At 43.8% G+C, this 20420-nt stretch overlaps 1 protein-coding gene across 4 annotated transcripts in view; it reads right to left on the reverse strand.

The window, feature by feature from the left end:
* Nucleotides 1-20420, reverse strand: part of LOC149329287 (uncharacterized) — an 83341-nt gene that overhangs the window by 5202 nt on the left and 57719 nt on the right. The window contains exon 1 of one of the 4 annotated variants that reach the window (XM_089561887.1): nt 6565-11588. The exons of the other annotated variants lie outside the window; for them this stretch is intronic. Coding sequence (XP_089418013.1) covers nt 6565-6601 — 37 coding nt within the window. The 5' untranslated portion in view covers nt 6602-11588. Of the gene's footprint in view, nt 1-6564; nt 11589-20420 lie in introns of those variants that run through there. 4 annotated transcript variants of the gene reach the window in all.

A 20420-nucleotide genomic window follows, 5' to 3' on the forward strand; every position in this document is an offset into this window, starting at 1 on the left:
CAAACATAGCTTGGACAGAGTCAGGAATGCTTCGCACATGACAAAGTGAGGTCAGTCACGTGCGACCAACCACCAGGAATCATAGCGTACTCATCAGCAAAGCCATAAAGATGCCTATAAGCCAGTGAACGGCGGCAAATACGATACCATGTAGAATTCGTCACACAATACCGACAGAACAGGTTTTGCAGAGCCCCAATGTTCATAAAGTCCCTCCTAGCGGACAGAGCAAGAGTACAACCTCGTGGAGTCACACCGAATGAGTACAGCAAGCATTTGAAAATATGTGTGGCTATACAGCACAAGAATCAATATAAAGATTGATGCGTCAGTCACACACGCATCAAAAGGCAAATTATTTCAATGCATGCAATAATCACCCCTGATGTTTCTCTTTTAAGAGAAAAACAAAAGAATACCGTATAAATAAAATAATCAATTTGCACACTTTATCAGAGCAACCACACAATGTCCAGCATAACTACATTTTGTTCCCTTTCATGTGATCTCGCACAGCAGCTTTCACAATGACCATCTCTTCAGTTCCAGAGATCCTGCTTTGATCTCTGAATAATAGAATGGAGTCAGATTCACCCCACTTTGCACCAAAAATAAAGGCGTCATTTTCTTCCGTTTGTATTTTTAACCGAGCATAATGGTTTGGAACCAATGCCTCTCTTTTATTTAAGATGAGCACCAGCTGCTAATTTTTTTTCTATTCTCCACGCCACAAAGTCAATTAAGAAATTGACATGCAACACCCTGCAGACACCGGCACAGGCCATCTTCCAAAAATATGTGAAATCACCTGAAAGTAATAACTGCCCTGAAACATACGCCAGTTTCATTCACTGTGTTGTGGAATGCAGGACGACCACTCAGTATCCTCCCATCCCCTGTGCAACCCTTTTTATGTGGAGTGCCTGGCTTGTCTAAGATAGCTGCAAGACTACTGGCCCTTGCATGACAGGCATAATCCTCTCTTGGTGCTTGGTTCTGAGTGACCAAATACCGTGATTCTAATACATCTACTACTGAGAGCACACCGCAAGAGAACACAAGTCATAGGCTCCGTTCGACTGCTGTATGAAGTCAGGCGTTCTGCTAATACCACGACAGAAATGGGAGTCTCACCAAGAGCTTAATTTAAACTGGTCAACCATTGCGCACCAATGGTTTCTGCTCAACCACTATAGAGTCAAAACGAACAAAAAGAACCGAGTGCCTCCTCAACAAAGCAACAACTGTTAGCGACAACTATGCTGCCACCCGTTATTTCCTCCTTGCTTCTCCTTTAAGCGAACCTGTTGTCATTTCAGGGGAAAGAACTATATTGCTTACAAAACAAGCTCACCTAGCAAAATTTTTGTTTTCACGGAAATGCCCACTTTCCTCATTATTAAGAACCCTGTAATTTAAGCAATTACATCAAAACTATTTCCATCTCTTTTTGTGAATAGACACAATGCACTGAGATCACTGCACATGGAATTTTCCAGGTTATGAACATGAAGCAATGGAGACATGAAAGGCTGGCAGGGGTGGTATTGAAGGTTTCTTCCTCTGGAACCTTGCACACATCGGGTTATCAGTAATGACCTGCAAAATAATGGAGAACAAATGATCGTCACTGCGAGTAAAAAAATTTGAAACTGATGTTTCTACCAGCTAAAATGCAACGTCAGTTGTGGTATCTTTAACAATGCCTGACATGTCAGCCCGGCTCGTCGGGCTAGTTCTTTCGGCAGATCCAGGTGGATTCTCATAAACCTAACTTTGCGCATGCAAATAAGTGAAAGTAAGATTATGCCCGTGTTTGCAGCAGTACATTGCTTTCGAAGGTTCATCTCAGGCACATTTTACCCTGTCCTTATGAGACTGGTCCTCATGTCTGAAAATTGAAACAGAGCACAGTAAACTAAGCAGGAATCTCCAAAGCCACAACAGCATTGTCGATATGCTTTGTACATAGAGCACGTATCATGCAGCAGGCCCCAGCCTGTTTTAATAGCATCTGCTTGTGTCTGTGGCTTGATGCACGTGCAATACAGTAGAGCTCACTTATAACTGCCACAGACACAACAAACACTAGCTTGGTACGAACAAGTGCGGTGCCACCGTCAAAGTATGCCTTGGGCAATGGCAATAATATGCTTCAGATACAACACCTTTGGTCGCATCACTTTGTTATAGCAAACAAGGAGGTGCCATTAATCCCCCCAAATATGAAGAGGTCGTGCTTCTAACAAGCACGGAGATTAAAGAGGGCATGAGCCCTCGCGAGATCGCCCCAGAAAGAGCATGTGGCCCTTACAAAGAAATAAAAAGGCAGCTTTGAAACCATAAGTGAACGGCCCCCAAGGGCCTGTGAGCTCACTGAGTGGGCAGCAACCAAAGTCGAAACTGAAGCGCGAGAAAGCGAAACTGTTGAAAGTGAATCTACTCCCCATGGCTACACCCTCCGTGAGGCGACGCTTCCTAAGGCAGGTAGGCCTGCGATGGGACGTTGCAGGCGACTATCACAAGTGGACACATGATCATTGCTTTATTGAGAACTTATGCCACTTCTTAAACGAGGCTTGTTTACACTCTTTCTTCTAACTTTCTCTACCTTTCTCATTATTCCTAATGGCAAACAACTAGAAATAAAATTAAAACAAAAAACAAAGAGCAGTGATTTGAGAAGTTTGAACACCTCGTTGGCCACGTTGGTCACGTGATACGGTTCGCCTGCCCAGTCCGCCGTCCCATTTTTTGTGCTGCTACCATATGCAGGCCGCGTCAGAGAGCGGACAGTGCAGCTGATACATTCTGTGCCACGTGTGCTGCGCTACTTTAGTCGCTGCATGGGCACACAGAATACAGCTGAAGCTTTCGAAAACACAAGTGATCGGACGCATGGAGATTTGTGGCAGCGTGTCATTGATGCATTGCTGGACAGATGTTTTCTTGGAGGACTACATTCCGGCGGACAACAGCATCACACAGCTATGTGCACTAACGAAGCTGTTGAACACCAAGTAAAAGCATTTATCTACTGTTAGGAATCTGATTAATGTGGCCAATCCATCACGACATGGTGTGGATGATTGAACTACGATTTGTTAATGTGATACCATTAAATAGCCAGTGTCGCAGTAAAACCAGCATTGTTGTTGGCCATGAGTGAAAAATCCATGAATAATCTCCAGAGAAGCAACGTAGGTGGCAGATGAGCCAGCTGAGTCACGTGACCTTGCAGTGTTATCCCAACCAGCCCACCAGATTGTGATTACACTGCCCGCCGTGGCAGGAGGCACTTATGTAAATGCTTGCTCGTGAGAGGTTACTGGTCATGGCAGGTTACGCACACATATACAGGGTGTTTTTTTTTAGAAGGTCCAAAATTTTTAAAGAAAGGTAAATTCCTTTAGATTTATTTTAACCCTGGGGCTATACTGAGGGCTACGGCGGACACCAGGTAAGAGACAAACTACTTTAATTAGTTCGCTGATTAACTGATTACGTTAATTAACTTTTATAATTTTTATTTTAGGGGATATGTTGTATTAGCAGAATTGGAGATAATCTTCCAAACAGTCCAGCCAAGAAAAAAGATTTTCATTAAAAAATTTTTTGCGCGCGTAACGAAGCGAGAAAAAGTGTCCCTGGTAGGCAGCTTCACACTGTAACACAGCGTCTGTGAGCGCTCGCTCCGCCCTGTACTTTGTGTCAATGCTTTTTTGTTCCAGCGCGGCATTCCGTGAGGCCGCGGAGCGAAGCGAGATAAGCAGCGATAGCGCAGGCTGCCAGTCTGGGACGCTTGACGCAAAGCGCAGGGCGGAGTAAACTACGTCAGAGGCGCTCCCGCCGCTGCGTTACGGTGTGAAGATGCCTACCAGGGTGACTTTTTCGCGCCTCGTAACGTGCGTGAAAAATTTTTAATTAAAATTGTTTTTTCTTGGTTGGACTGTTTAGAGGACGATCTCCAATTCTGCGAATACAACATATCCCCTAAAACAAAAATGAGAAAAGTTAATTAACATATTTAGTTAATCAGCGAACTAATTAAAACAGTTTTCCTCTTGCCTGGCGCCCGCCGTAGCCTCCAGTATAGCCGCAGTGCTAAAATAAATCTAAAGCAGTTTACCTTTTTTTAAAAATTTTGGACCTTCTAAAAAAAAACACCCTGTATATATATATACGTGGAAGAAAAGTATGAGCCTATTACCAACCATAGAGGAGATATGAAGCTGTGAAATAAACTTTGAATACTGATACATTGGAACTGCTGGCTTTGCAGAAATATTAAATGCTATTCACTTATCATGAGTGATCAGAAGCTGATCATGCTTTCTGGCCATGTATGCGGCTGCAGGGATTTCAGAGGAGAAATGGGGCATAAAACATTAAGGTTTTGAACCATGTCACTGGAAGACTGGCAGCTTACAATGCGACCCGGTGCTTTTTCACAGAAAAATTTTGACTTCTGACGCCACATGACGTCTCTCGCTATGGCATAAAGTCGCCATGTGACATATGACAACACAGTACGTAGGTCAGGAAGATGTACTCCATTGCCACTTTGGAGGTATGACACAACATAAAAGTGTGGATGTACTGATGGATGACAACCAACCAACCAAACCAAATTCAAAACAGTATTTTGGTTTGGTTTTAAAGGGTTTAACGTCCCTAAAACGACTCAGGCTATGAGGGACACCGCAGAGGAGGGCTCTGGATAATTTTGACCACCTGGAGTTCTTTAACGTGCACTGACAATGCACAGTACACAGGCCTCTTGCATTTCGCCGCCATAGAAATGCGATAGCCGCGGCTGGGATTGAACCTGTGTTTTTCGGGTCAGCAGCTGAGCGTTATAACCATTGCACTACTGAGGTGGCTAATAGATTATTTTCAATCTAGGAAATAAGAAACGTGCACAAAAAACTGTAAGATTTGTTCAACAAGAAAAAGATTGCTTCTGTTGCGATTTCAAGCTGAATATCCAACTGCACTGCAAAGACAACTTACTTTTATACTATCTTTTCATCTGAGACTTCCAAGCACAAACATTATGCCAAAAAACTGATGAAAAAGCAGATATGAAATAAATAAAATGATGGTTAGAATTAGAACAGCAATGACAAACAAGGAAGGCAGGACATTTTGAGAACCTGGAGGGTCTAGCGCGTAACTTGCAAGGAACTCTTACAAAACACACAATGGCTAATGAGCCATCAGACTCCAACAAACATAAGAATCAAAAAACTGCACAGCACATCACAGAAATAGGAGGAATATAGGGCAGAATACAAAGATAGTCTTGGATGGGGAAAAAAAATACAGATGCGGATTCAAAGCTTACAAGTAACAGGATTCAAAACTTATAAATAGGAAGGGGCAGGTGAAAAATAAAACAATGGAACCCTTTAACTTACTCGGCTTAATGGCACACCCCACAGGCCTGATACAAAGGGGATACCAAGTTATCTATTTATCAAGGGGAGATACCTCGGTGCATGGTACAATGACAAGTCCCACAATACAACAGAAATAAAACCATTAACCACTGCAATCTACAAGGCAACGTGGACCCTGACACTGCCCAGAGAGAAATGAGGAATTTCTTAGTGCATTGCACAAAGATATGTCCCCCAATACATTGTTTTACAGGACAGGAGCGTAGACATATATGTCTAAATAAGTTGGCAGCAGTTCAGCTGGAATCTTCTTCCCCTGGCTACTGGTGTTCCTCCAATGCCTGAAAAACGAGAACACACAAAAAGGGCCAGCACAAAAAAAAACGACACACGACACCAGCACTGTTCAATAATACAGGCAGTCCTGTATTTTAAAGCAGACCATTTAGTGCAATGCTAGGGTAGCATGCACTTTTCATTCCTGGGTGGCAGCTATTAGGAACTGGAAAAAGGATTCAATACTTGCATGCCATGACAGCATGCAGAGGGGGACCACCTGTATATACAAAATAAAAGCCTAGTGAGATGCAGTAACTAGTGGTTGTTTACCAGTTGTCAGCGTAAACTGCCGGCTACAGGTACTGCCATTGGGATAAGGTCTGCAGGCTTGCACAAGTCACCACAGTGCACCGTGAACGCTATTCATACATACCACAGAAAGAAATAACCGCAGCATTTTCCACGTGATTATGGAGAAAGAACGCATACATCGATCTCCACGAATGTGCTGTCTCTGCTAAAGCCCGCTACAAGAAAAAATGAGCGTGGAAAGCTCACTGGCGACCGAGTGATACGAACATGGCAGAAGACACACATGTTATGAATTCAGTTAGGTTAACGCCAGTAACAACCCTGCAGCCTGTTGCGTTTACTTGCCCGCATATAAAAGTGTTGAAATAGCAGGTTTATAGGAATAACTCAGGCACGTTTCACTGAAGCAAATTTGTCTGGTATTGCAGTTATACACTTCTGAGGCTTTCATTTTACGTAACGCGTTAACAAGCAATCCCGAATCTTTCGTGACTGCGCGGTGACATCTAGGATCGCGCGCACAAAGACGGGCCATGTCTTCACAAGCGCACGCTGCAAAAGTGACGCTCACCGGGTTGCACCAAGTTATCCTTGTTCTGTAGGCACATAGATTTCCTTCTACAAAGTTTCTTCTTCTTACAGACTGACAACACACGAATATGTAAAGCAACAGACGGAACGGGCACAACTGGCAACACACGAAAAGTGTGTGATTGTTGATGCCGGCCGCGATGCAGCTTTCGCCATCATATATTTTACACTGCATTGTTGGCAAGGGCGCATTTCAGATACAAATAAACATTATGAGGACCATGAACACAACCTAAATTAACTGCATCTTATCACGCTGCAAAGTTGTGACTTTCCAGCGCAAGCGAAAAAAAAAACCGAAACTGGACTGTGCTGTCCGCTCTTGGTTTCGATATCGCACTCGGTGGATTGCAATCCTTGCAGGATTTAAACTTTATATCCGGCTGAACTTGTACGTATGGCGGTTTATTAGTGCTATTAATGCGTAAGGCCTTATCCCATGGGTACCAACACCGAGCAAAATCGTCCCTTGTCAGCCTTCATGGAGGAAAAAAAACTTCCTTTTTCCTTCCTCCATGTCAGCTCTCCGTCCTGCGGCACTGCCCGCTCCTCGTCGTCTTTCCCTCTTGACAGTGCAACGCCGAAAAAAGCGTTCTAACTCAACAAGCCTATTTTTAAAAACTGTGCAAAGTCTTAGGTGGAACACCCTGCATATGTCATTTACTTGAACCTGAATGAATAGCTTAATTGACGGCTTATGGTGGTTTAACATCCCAAACCAGCAAGTCTATGAGGGACGCCGTAGTGAAGGGCTCCGGAAATATCGACCACATGGGGTTCTTTAACGTGCACTGACATCGCGCAGTACACGTGACTCTAGAATTTAACCTCTATCGAAATTCGACCTTAGCTTTTGACATAGCAGTCAGGCAGAACGCAACTCCTCAGGCAAATAAAAAATAGTAGCATGAGCATACGTTTTATAGCCTTTGAATGAAATGAATCAGACTGGCACCTGAGTCTATGCCTAGTGGTGCTCCCCACAAAGAAGTAGCTGCAAAGAGCAGGCAGCACACGAAGTGTAACTGCGCTTGAGTTTCACACATAAGTGGAAGGCATGGGGAAGACTGCACAATGTACAACTTAGAAAACCGGAGGTTGTTTAATTTGAATTCACCAAGTAAGTTCTTCAACGTTTTTTTTTAGAACGGATGTATGCAATGGCATGCAAATGCAAGGTGGTTGAGAAATTGATAGGCTCAAACTTTGCTCCAAAGTAGCCATTAAATTCTACCACAAATTGTGCCACTGGTAATGCTGCCATCAGAAAATAGGCTTGTTTTTGGGAACAGCACTAAGTGCTAAAGAGTGTGAGGATAAAAATTCTTTGCTGGATGCATGGCATAACGATGTCTATGGATGCTCGAAGAAAAATTACGGTAAAAAAAGGAACAGCAGCTTTTGAAGAACTGCACTGCTTTTCAGTTTCAATGCACAACATGTCAAGGAAGTGAGTCTTACAACCGCTCGGAAAGTCCACTATACAGAGCAATGCCAGATGCAACCGAGAAATGGTGATGCACCAACGCACGTTGTCACGCTGCTGTGTCTTACACATACCAGAATGCACATCCACTCCAAAACTGTGTCCGTACTTATGTCTCATCTACTAGTTGACTTCACACCAATGATAAATAAAACCTGCCCCGTAACTGGTGTCGGGCACAAGTTGATGGCCCTAGACAGCAAGATTTGTGCACTTTTACACTGCAGTATACCACAGCACGCAACTACCATGGTGGTCCGAGGCCATTAGTGAGATCTCTCTCCTTTGCCTCAGTAGTACAAGAAATGTGCTTGTATGTGTGCGAGCACTCACTTAACACCAACGGTGATCACAAAACATTTCAAGGTTGTGGAGTGTACACTGAAAATACTCAGTCCAGCATTGCGCAGAGTCTGAAGTGATTCTTCCTTTGTCCATTTAATTTTAAAACAGCTGCTGGAATCCCCGTGAGAAGTATGACCCGGCTTACTAGCCCTTTTTTTTAATCTATAAATCATGAGCCAGAACTAAAAAACATGCGAATTCCTTTTTTTGCAGTCACACAGAGGGCATGCATTCTATCAACAAAGTTGGGCTTGCAGCCGTTTCATGCTCTGTAATCATTCCTCGAGTACACAAGATACAGTCTTTGTCAAACACATACAGCCCAAGGGGTTTGCTTCCAAGCCATCTAGCGGGGCTTTTTAGCATATCTGACAGTCCTAAGCTTGGGAGGGTTAAGGACATAAATTCCACCTGCCTTCGTAACATTACAGTCCCTGAGCATGCAAGACGAGCTGCACTGCAGTGCTCAGAAGCAGACCCCTTGGGCTGTATACTTTTGACATAGACTGTACACATTCTCCGAATACACAGCTTAACCCGTATGTACCGAAATTTCAGAAATATGAAAAAAATTGAAATAATTTCATTTTTGATATAAAATGTTTATTACACTTCACAATTCAGAACCGTTTTTTTATTGGCGGCAATATTTTTCTCAACTCCAAATTTCAAGCTGTCCTACAGTGTAGGATACAAGGCAAATCCACTACTTATTAAGTGTTTGGTTCAGTTTGGTTTATGGGGTTTAAAGTCCCAAAGCGACTCAGGCTATGAGAGACGACGCAGTGTACGGCTCCAGAAATTTCAACCAACTGGGGTTCTTTAATGCGCACTGACATTGCACAGTACACGGGCCTCTAGAATTTCAGCTCCATCGTAATTCGATCGCCGCGGCCAGGATCGAACCCGCATCTCCCGGGTCAGCAGAGAAGCCCCATAACCACCGAGTCACCACCACTTGTTAAGTGTGCTAACCCTTCAAACATTTTACATGAACTATAATTGCATTTCTCATCACACGTGGTGGTTCCCTTACGAGAATGCAAAAATATTATATGCTTTTCTTGCAGAATTACAATGTAGTCAATGGGGCCGAACTTCAAAACTGGCCTCCAGAGAAAACAGTGCAATCTTTAAAAATGCATACAACACACAAGACCCAACGAACGCAATGCGACCCTTGAATAGGAAAAGTTTAGACCCTCTTGAACCTATGTCAGCAGCCGCAAGCTTTTGCAGAATAAACTTTGAGTTTCTGCACAAAGAAAGCAGTGTACTGCACATAGGATGTGAGGCGTATATGGGTTAACTGTGCTTGAGCTTCAAAGAATGCGAGTGCAAGACATGAAAAGGACTTCCCGACGTGCAACAAAGAAATGCGGGCGCTGTTTAATTTGAATTCTCCAAAAAGGTTGTTCAATGTTTCTTATCAGAATGGATGTATGTAACGGCATGTAAATGCGCAGTGCCCGAGAAAAAGAGAGGTTTAAAGTTTTCTCCAAAGCAACTGAAAAAAACTACATCAAATTATTGTGCCACAGGAAATGCAATGCCATTAGACTGGATAGCCTTGCTGTGGGGACCAGAACCAAGTGCTGAAACAAGTGACAATAAAAATTTGTTCCTGCATGCAAGGCACAATGATGTCTGTGGATGCTTGAGGCATAACACCAAAAAAGGAAACGAGCTATTTCAAGAAGCAGGCTAACAAAAGAACTGCACTGCTTTTGAATTTAATGCACAATATGTCAAGTAAGTTTTTACAAACAGCCAGAAGGTATTCAACATTTTGTAATGGCAACTGTAATAAAATACTCATGTGCAATTTCACACAACAAACCCAAATTACGAACTTTACCGTACACTACAAAATAACAATGCTTTTCATAGGCACCGATCAAAGCACTTTTTGTTTAAGCAGCTATGACCCTTGCAACTAGTTATCATGAACACCTTACAAACAGCCAGAATGTATTAAGCAATGTGTAATTGAAACTGGAATAAAATACTTATGTGCACTAAGCAATTTCACAAAAAAGACCCAAATTATGAGCGTAACAATATATTACAAGATTACAATGTTTCTCGTAGGCACTAACCACAGTATTTTTTGTTTCAGCAGCCAAGACCCTTGCAGCTTATCATGAACACCTTATTAAAAAAAATAAGGCTTTTTCACGTAACACCAACACAACAAAGAAGCTAGCACAAAATGAAATGGTCACACACAGCAGATATTCCTACCATAAAAACAGAATAAAAATGGGACGGACATAATGCTCCACAAATATTACGTCATTTATATCCAGCTGAGAGAGCGCTCTGAGAAATGTTGATGTCAATGTTTCTGAACTCTTTTTGTTGGCTTTCATACCGAAGAACAGGGAACTGTTATAAAACCTGCAGACTAACACAAGACACAACAATATGAGGTCAGACACCTGAATTTCCCCACTATTTCCTGCCACTAGCACTGCTGGAATAAACACGCAAAGATTAACACAAGAGCAGGTTTTCCTGTGTTGTCATACAAACAGAAATAGGTTCAGTGATAGTAATGAGTGAATTTATAATGAACGTCACACAAATACGCCCAATCAGACTGCATGAAATAAAAAAAAATAGTTGTGCATGTTTTACTCCCCGAACCACTTCACTGAGGCAAGCTCACAAATGCCACCAGCAATAGAGAGATTTAGCGTAGACGTAGACTGGTTAACTGAATGCCGGCTCCGAATGCGCAGTGACCCCGCCTGGTTGCACCCATGCCACTGAGCGTGCGTAGTCAATTTGTGGTAAGCCGGTATACGTCTATGCTATTTCATCTCTGGAATGTTAAATCTCTCCCTAATATTGGGTACAAAGTATTTGAAAGTCGCTCTCCAACGAGAAGTGATGTCATCCCCGTATGACTGTGATTTTATTTCTATTCATGAAAGTTTACGAACATAGCAGGCTCAGTCTTCATGCTCAGGAGACTTAAAGGAGAAAGACTGTGTAGCCTAAGGGAGCAACAAATGATGTTTTCTGAAAACTCTGAGAAAATGAACAAAACTTACAAATGTAATTATTGATGCAGGTTAGCTACCAACACCCTTCATAGGGCATTCAGCTACAATGTCGTTAGCGTGCATATAAACAGGTATCTAGGAAAACTTGTTGACTAAGGGCATCAGAAATCACTGCTATTCTTTGTGAATCGCGTTTTTATGAAGTTTTAACTTTTGCATCTCAGGGAATCTCTTTAGGCACAAGTCACACTGGTAGGGCTTTTCACCCTTATGCGATCTAACATGCCTTGCAAGATTCGAATGTACCGCAAAAGCCATGGGGCACAGCTGGCACTGATACGGTTTTTCACCCGTGTGGGTACGGATGTGTGCCACCAGGCTGCTCTTCATTGTAAAGCTGCTACCACAGTGGTCGCAATGGTAAGGACGTTCCCCAGTGTGAGTGCGCTGGTGTGCCTCTAGATTGCTCTTTTGTGTAAAGCTGCTACCACATTGGTCACAACAGTAAGGTTGCTCATTTGTGTGAGTGCGCTGGTGTCTCTTTAGGGTGACAGCTTGTGCAAAGCTGTCACCACAATAACCACAACGGTAAGGACGCTCGCCTGTGTGGGTGCGACGGTGTGCCTCTAGACTGCTCTTGTGTGCAAAGCTGCTACTACAATGGTCACAATGGTAAGGACGCTCGCCCGTGTGTATGCGCTGGTGTACGTTTAGGTGGCCCTTTTGTGAAAAGCTCTTTCTACAGTCGTTACAATGGTATGGACGCTCGCCGGTATGGACTCGGAGATGTGCCACTAGCTGAGATCTTATTTTGAATCCCTTGCTGCAGTGGGTGCATTTGTGGAGCTTCTTTATTGCAGGTTTACCCCGGTGGTTACCCCTGCCAGAAGGAGCAGATTCCATGCAGTGGCTCATAAGGCGACTTTGACCAGTTGAATCTTGCACAAGAGGCGCACCATGGTCGCTCTGTGTGACTGAACCTGTGTTATAAAGGCAGAATACTTTCAATCAAATGCAGGAATCAACATTGCACAGCTCACCTGGAGCTATAGAAATAAAGATCAATGTGGAGGACATATTCGTCGAAAGCTGTGGATGTTTATGAAAAGTTTTATTCAACAGGTCAGCTTTAAGGAGAATTTCAGGCCTGCAGAAAGATATCCCCAGAATGAATTCTCCACGCAGCTGAAAAAATTTCAGCTCCAAAAAATGTCATCCTTTCCAATAAAATAGGGTAGCCTGTGAAATCCATTCAAAGCATTTGCATTACTGCCATCATAAAAGACGCTGTCCTAAGCCCTCCCAAGTGGGCCTAATACCTAACAAATGGCAATTAGCTGTTTAGCACACTGCCACTTTTGTTTTCTTTATTTGCCCCTTAAACAGGATTTAAGAAGAAGCAAAAGGCTAAAAACCTGATGAGGCCCTGGACCCCTGTACAAGTCCTAACATCAATCCGAAGAACCCACAGGGTTGACAGTTTGGTCAACAGTTCACATATTATGGAAAACAACTTTCCAGAATATCAAAGACAAATATCATCGTAATTCACCAGAGCTCTATGTACTGAATCTTCTGTATTGTTCATACTGTTCTTTGAAAGACAACCTTCAGGAATGCATTAATGGAGAAAAAGTGAAGATTCTAACCTGATGAGTTTTGTCCAGAAAATACACCGTATTTGCGGCCTCTGGTGGTCAATCCTGCAAGTGAAAGACAGGTTACATCCATAAGACACAGGATTACATGTGCAACAACTCACATGGTGTTATGCGGATGAGACGGTGAAAATGGAATACCATCTCATACAAGCGTTGTGCTAGGACGGGTAAATTCAGTAGGACAGGCTTAAAAACAATCAATTTCCAAAGCAAACATTCCAAACTTTCAATTCTGCATGCAGACGAGAACTATAATTATGCTCATGAAAGAATCACAGTTACCTAAAAAAATCAGAAAGCTGTTGCAAGCACACCAACAGCCACCTCATAGACCTGTTTGCTTGCACAGTAACTGGCTTCATGGGAAGGACTGTACATGTCCACCTACGTAGGCTTAAGAACTAACCAGTGTCAGTTAGGCTTAAAGACGCAACACACTCTTATAACCTTATGACCTCTTATAACCTTTGTACTGTACGCACGAAAAAAACTTTTAGAGCAGAACTGGGAAAAAATTGTCAGGAGGCTTGCTCGCAGCCAAGATCTTCTGCCCACGAATGTGGCCAACATGTCCGACACGGTGTTTCTCCTGCAGCAGCTCCAAGAGTGCCATTAACCAAAGCAGTAGTTGCACATCTGAAACTGCATGCTACTGTGTGCCGAGTGAAGTTAGAGCATACCATATTTATTCGTGCAAGGCCCACACCTCCAATATGAATGAAAAATTGGGCGAAAAAAAGAGGAAACTGTCATGACTGACATTTGCAATGTGCTACTCTGAAAGACGTTTAAGGTGACCAGCTTTTCCAACACCATGGATGGCATGGAAAAAAACCGTCTCTGGAAATATGCTGATGAGGTTAGCACACTGGAAAGTAACGAAAGTGAAAGCTGATGATCACAATAAGTTAGATGGTGCAAGGGCAGCTTTGGCTAAAGAGGGCCATGGCTCAAGGCACCTTCTTCGACACAGGTTGGGATTAAAGACCCATTTCCAAGCACTACACCCAGAAAAAGCCAGGGGGAAAATTTACGTGTTGCATCAGTGGTGGGTGCCCAGTGCTAGTACTGAGAATCCAACCCTGCACGTCCCACATGCTTGGTGCACACTCCAATAACTATGCCACTGATGCAGGGAAAGTGAACGCGGTGATGAATAAAGAATAAAAGTATAACTTGTCATCACATATTGCATAATCCCGAGCAGAATCGTAGCAACACTAAATCTGTTTTACAGGCATTTTGTGAGGCATGAAGACCTGAAACGTGTCAGGACATCACCATAGTAAAAAGAAAAAAAAGTGTAGGTCTTAATCTTGCAATGCCTTGGGCAACAGGGTAAAGAGCAGAGCGTCAGTAGGCCAACACAGCATAGGGTCAACAGGGAAGTACAGGGTCAACAGGGTCAATAGAGCACAGAACTATACGGAAACACTGGGTAGTGGAATTTTCTCAAATGGCTTCACATCATAATAAAATAATCTCCTCCTCAAACATAGTTCAAGGTCCATATAATGACCATGAATCGAAGTCCACACATGATGAATTACAAATGTGCAGAGCAGCATCCAGTATTAGAAAACTCAAATAAAGCATTATCACGGTACACTCCATACAGCCGAATGTTGGCTCCTCTTAAAAGAGCCTCAAAACGAAATGGAAGACGTCAGAATGCAGGCGAAATGCACACAGCAACAAACATAGTTTGGACAGAGTCAGGAATGCTTCGCACATGACAAAGTGAGGTCAGTCACGTCCAAACAACCACAAGGAATCATAGCGTACTCTTCAGCAAAGCCATAAAAATGCCCATAAACCAGTGAACAGCAGCAAATATGATACCATGTAGAATTCGTCACACAATACTGACAGCAGGGGTTTTGCAGAGCCCCGATGTTCACAAAGCCCCAACTAGCAGACAAAGCAAGAGTGCAATGTGGTGGAACCACACTGAATGACGTAAGCATGCATTTGAAAATATGAGTGGCTGTATAGCAAAAGAATCAATATAAAGATTGATGTGTCAATCACACATTCATCAAAAGAGAAATTATTTCAATGCATGCGATATTCACCCATGATGTTTCTGCTTTAAATGAAAAGCACAAAAGGATATCGTGTAAATGAAATAATTAATTTGCACACATATCAGACCAGCCATACAATGGCCAGCATAATACATATTGTTCTCTTTCGTATGATTTTGTTTATCTCGCACATCAATCATCTTTCACAATGACCGTCACTTCAGTTCCAGAGATCCTGCTTTGATCTCTGAATAATAGAATGGAGTCAGATTCACCCCATTTTGCATCAAAAATAAATGCGTCATTTTCAGCTGTCTGTATTTGAACCGAGCATAATGATTGGGAGCCAATGCATCTCCTCTATTTAAGATGAGCACCAGCTGCTTATTTTTTTCAATTCTCCAAGTCACAAAGTTAATTGACAAACTGACATGCAACGTCCTACTGACACTGGCTATCTTCCAAAAATATGCGAAATCACCTGAATGTAATAACTGCCCTGAAACATATGCCAGTTTCATTCACTGTGTTGTGGAATGCAGGACGACCACTCAGTATCCTCCCATCCCCTGTGCAATCCTTTTTACGGGGAGTGCCTGGCTTGTCTAAGATAGCTGCAAGACTGCTGGCCCTTGCATGACAGGCATAATCCTCTCTTGGTGCTTGGTTCTGAGTGACCAAATATCGGGATTCTAATACTTCTCCTCCTGAGTGCACACCGCAAGAGTGCATAGGCAATAGGCTGCGTTCGACTTCAGGTGTTCTCTTAATACCACGACAGAAATGGGAATCTCACCGAGAGGTTAACTTAAACTGGTCAACCACTGCGCACCAATGGTTTCTGCTCAACCACTATAGAGTCAAAACGAACAAAAAGAACCGAGTGCCTCCTCAACAACAGCAACAAGTGTTAGCGACAACTATGCTGCCACCCGTTATTCCCTCCTTCCTTCTCATTTCAGCAAGCCTGTTGTCATTTCAGGAGAAATAACTATATTGCTTACAAAACAAGTTCACTGAACAAAATTTTTGTTTTCACGGTAATGCCCACTTTCCTCATTATTAAGGTCCCTGTAATTGAAGCAATTACATCAAAACTATTTCCAATCCACTTTGTGCATAGACACAATGCACTGAGATCACTGCACATGGAATTTTCCAGGTTATGAACATGAAGCAATGGAGTCATCAAAGGCTGGCAGGCGTGGTATTGAAGGTTTCTTCCTCTCGAACCTTGTATGCATTGGCTTTTCTGTAATGGCCTGCAAAATAAAAGAGAGCAAAGGAGTGTCACTTTGGAATGAACACAGATGCCACAGGCATCGGAACATGTGCGCTCTTGTGTAAATGGCAACGCACAAGAACACATCTAACAACACTTTCTGTAGCCTTTCTTCTCTAGACACAAAATGTGAGAGGATATGGATAGGAAAAAAGAAGAGCAACTTGCAATGTGCTGTTAACTGCTAGTAAAAAAATTTTAAACTGATGTTTTTCACCAGCTAAAATGCAACGTCAGTTGTGGTATCTTTAACAATGCCTGACATGTCAGCCTGGCTCGTAGGGCTAGTTCTCTTGGCAGAGCCAGGTGGATTCTCATGAACCTTACTTTGCAGATGCGAATAAGTGAAAGTAAGGTTCTGCCCGTGTTCGCAGCAGTACATTGCTTTCGAAGGTTGTTCCTCAGGCACATTTTACCGTGTCCTCGTAATGCTGGTCTTCATGTCTGAAAACCGAAACAGAGCGCAGTAGACTAAGCAGGAGTCTCCAAAACCACAACAGCATTGTTGATATGCTTTGTATATAGAGCACGTATCATGCAGCAGGCCCCAGCCTGCTTTAAAACCATCTGCTTGAGTCTGTGGCTTGATGCACGTGCAATACAGTAGAGCTCACTTATAGCTGCCACAGATACAACAAACACTTGCTTCGTATGAACATGTGCGGTGGCACCGTCAGAGTATGCCTTGAGCTATGGCAATATGTTTCAGATACAGCTTTGGCCGCATCAGTCGGTTATAGCAAACAAGGAGGTGCCGTTAATCCCCCCAAATATGAAGAGGTCGCGCTTCCAGTAAGCGTGGAGATCGAAGAGCGTCTCAGCCCTCGCGAGACTGCCCCGTAAAGAGCATGTTGACCTTACAAAGAAATAAAAAGGCAGCTTAGACACCGTAAGTTGACGGCCTACAAGGGCTTGTGCGCTCGCCAAATGGGCAGCATCCAAAGTCGAAAAAGAAGCGAGAGAAAGAGAAATTGTTGAAAACGAACCGTCTCCCCATGGCTACAGTCTCCATGAGGGAACGCTTCCTAAGAAAGGTAGGCCTGCGATGGGACGTCGCAGGCGACTATCGCAAGTGGACACATGATCATTGCTTTATCGAGAACTTTTGCCACTTCTTAAAAGAGGCTTGTTTACACTCTTTCTTCTAACTTTCTCTACCTTTCTCATTATTCCTAATGGCAAACACCTAGAAATAAAATTAAAACAAAAAACAAAGAGCAGTGATTTGAGAAGTTTGAACACCTCGTTGGCCACGTGATACGCTTCGCCTGCCCAGTCCACCGGTCCATTTTTTGTGCTGCTACCACACGCAGGCAACGTCAGAGAGTGGACAGTGCAGCTGATACATTCTGTGCCACGTGTGCTGCGCTACTTTGGTCGCTGCATGGGTATACGGAATAGAGATGAAGCTCTTGAAAACACACATGATCGGACACATGGAGATTTGTGGCAACGCGTCATTGATGCATTGTTGGCCAGATGTTCCCTCGGAGGACTACATTCCGGCGGACCGCAACATAGCATAGCTGTGTGTACTGACGAAACTGTTGAATGCTACGTAAAAGCATTCCCCTACCACTAGGAATCTGATTAATGTGGTCATCACCACATGCCGTGGATGCTTCAGCTACGATTTGTTAATGGGAACCCGTTAATGAGCCAGTGCGTAGAAAAACCAGCATTGTTCTTCACTTGTTGGCCATGAGTGAAAAATCCATGAGTAATCCCCAGAGAAGCAACCTAGGTGGCAGATAAGCCAGCCGAGTCACGTGACCTTGCGATGTTATCACAACCAGCCCACCAGATTGTGATCAAACTGCCCGCCGTGGCAGGAGGCATTTAAGTAAATGCTTGCTCGTGAGAGGTTACTGGTCATGGCAGGTTAAGCACACATATATATAGAAAAGTATGAGCAGATTACCAACCATGGAGGAGATATGAAGCTGTGAAATAAACTTTGAATACTGATACATTGTCGCTGCCGGCTTTGCAGAAATACTAAATGCTATCACACAGTTTCAGTTCGTTAGTTTAGTTAGTTTAAGGGGTTTAACGTCCCAAAGCGACTAAGGCTATGAGAGATGCCGTAGTGGAGGGCTCCGGAAATTTCAACCACTTGGGATTCTTTAACGTGAACTGACTTCGCAGAATACACGGGCCTCTAGAATTTCTCCTCCAAAGAAATTCAACCACCGTGGCTGGGATTGAACCCGCGTCTTTCGGGTCAGCAGCCGAGCACCATAACCACTAAGCCACCACAGTGGCTATCACACAGTTTCACTTATCATGAGTGATGAGAAGCTGATCATGCTCTCTGGCCAAGTATGCAGCTGCAGGGATTTCAAAGGAGAACTCGGCCTTGAAACATTAAGATTTTGAACCATGCCACTGCCATACTGGCAGCTTACAAGGTGACCCTGTGCTTTTCCACAGAAAAATTGACTTCTGACGCCATAAGACATCTCTCGCTATGGCTTAAAGTCACCATCGTGACATATGACAACACAGTACGTAGGTCAGGAAGAGATGTTCTCCATTGTTACTTTGAAAGTATGATGATTAAACATAACAATATGGCAGTACTGATGGATGACAACCAACCAACCAAACCAAATTCAAAACAGTACTTTGGTATGGTTTTAAAGGGTTTACCATCCCTAAAACGACTCAGGCTATGAGGGACATCGCAGAGGAGGGCTCTGGATAATTTTGATAACCTGGAGTTCTTTAATGTGCAATGACATTGCACAGTACACAGGCCTCTAGCATTTCGCCGCCATAGAAATGCGACAGCCGCGGCCGGGATTGAACCCCTAATTTTCGGGTCAGCTCCTGAGCGCCATAACCACTGCACCACTGTGGTGACTAATACAGTATTTTCAATTTGGGAAGTACGAAATGTGCATGACAAGCCATAAGATTTGCACAACAAGAAAAAGATTTTCTCAGCTGCGATTTCAAGCTGAATATCCAACTGCACTGCAAAAAGTAGTCTTACTTTTATACAATATTTTCATCTGAGACTTCCAAGCACAATTATTTTGCCAAATAACTGACGAAAAAGCAGATATGAAATAAATTAAAAGATGTGTAGGATGGGGGTTTGTTAAAGGCACTGGGACCTCAGGAGCAGGGCGGCAACAGTCCGTGGTCGGCGAAGGCGAGAACACAGCACGCGCAGCGATGGCAGCGCCGCCGCTAAGCAGAACGGTCGTCTTCGTCTTCACAATTGCCCCCGGGGAAAAGAGGAGCCAACCTGGCGACTTAGGGCGCGGGCAGGATGGCTGGGTCGTAGAATGGCTTGAGGTGCTGGACATGAACAGTCTCGCGTCCACGGCAGCGGCGATCAGAAGACGGCACGAGAGGTTCGACTGTGTAATTAACTGGAGATGTACGCGCCAGGACACGGTATGGGCCATGGTATTTGGCGAGAAATTTTGACGACAGGCCCGGAGTATTTGTCGCAATCCAGAGTCACACAAGGGAGCCATTGGGGAAGTGTGGCGTTGTTTGATTGAGGTCGTGGCGGGATTTCTCTCTGCACTGGTTGTCAGTTGTGAGAGCACGGGCGATGCGGCGACAGTCTTCGGCGTGCTGGGCGGCTTCAGATAGAGGCGTATACTCGGAAGCGTCGGGTTGGTACGGCAGAATGGTGTCGATGGTAGCAGAAGGGTGACGGCCGTAAAGGAGAAAGAAAGGAGAGAAGCCAGTAGTTGACTGCGTTGCGGTATTGTACGCATAGGTTACATACGGAAGCACAAGATCCCAGTTAGACTGGTTTGAAGAGAGGTACATAGATAACATGTCACCGAGGGTACGGTTAAAGCGCTCAGTGAGACAGTTGGTTTGCGGATGATATGCGGAGGTGGTGCGATGAATTACATTGCACTTGGTGAGCAGTGCCTTCACAACATCGGATAAGAAGGCGCGGCCTCTGTCGCTCAGCAATTCGCGAGGGGCACCATGACGAAGGATGAATCGGTTTAAAATAAACGAGGCAACTTCGGAGGCTGTGGCAGCTGGA

This window comes from Amblyomma mixtum, chromosome 9 (assembly GCF_055824585.1).
Source record: "Amblyomma mixtum isolate Tamu chromosome 9, ASM5582458v1, whole genome shotgun sequence".
NCBI lineage: Eukaryota > Metazoa > Arthropoda > Arachnida > Ixodida > Ixodidae > Amblyomma > Amblyomma mixtum.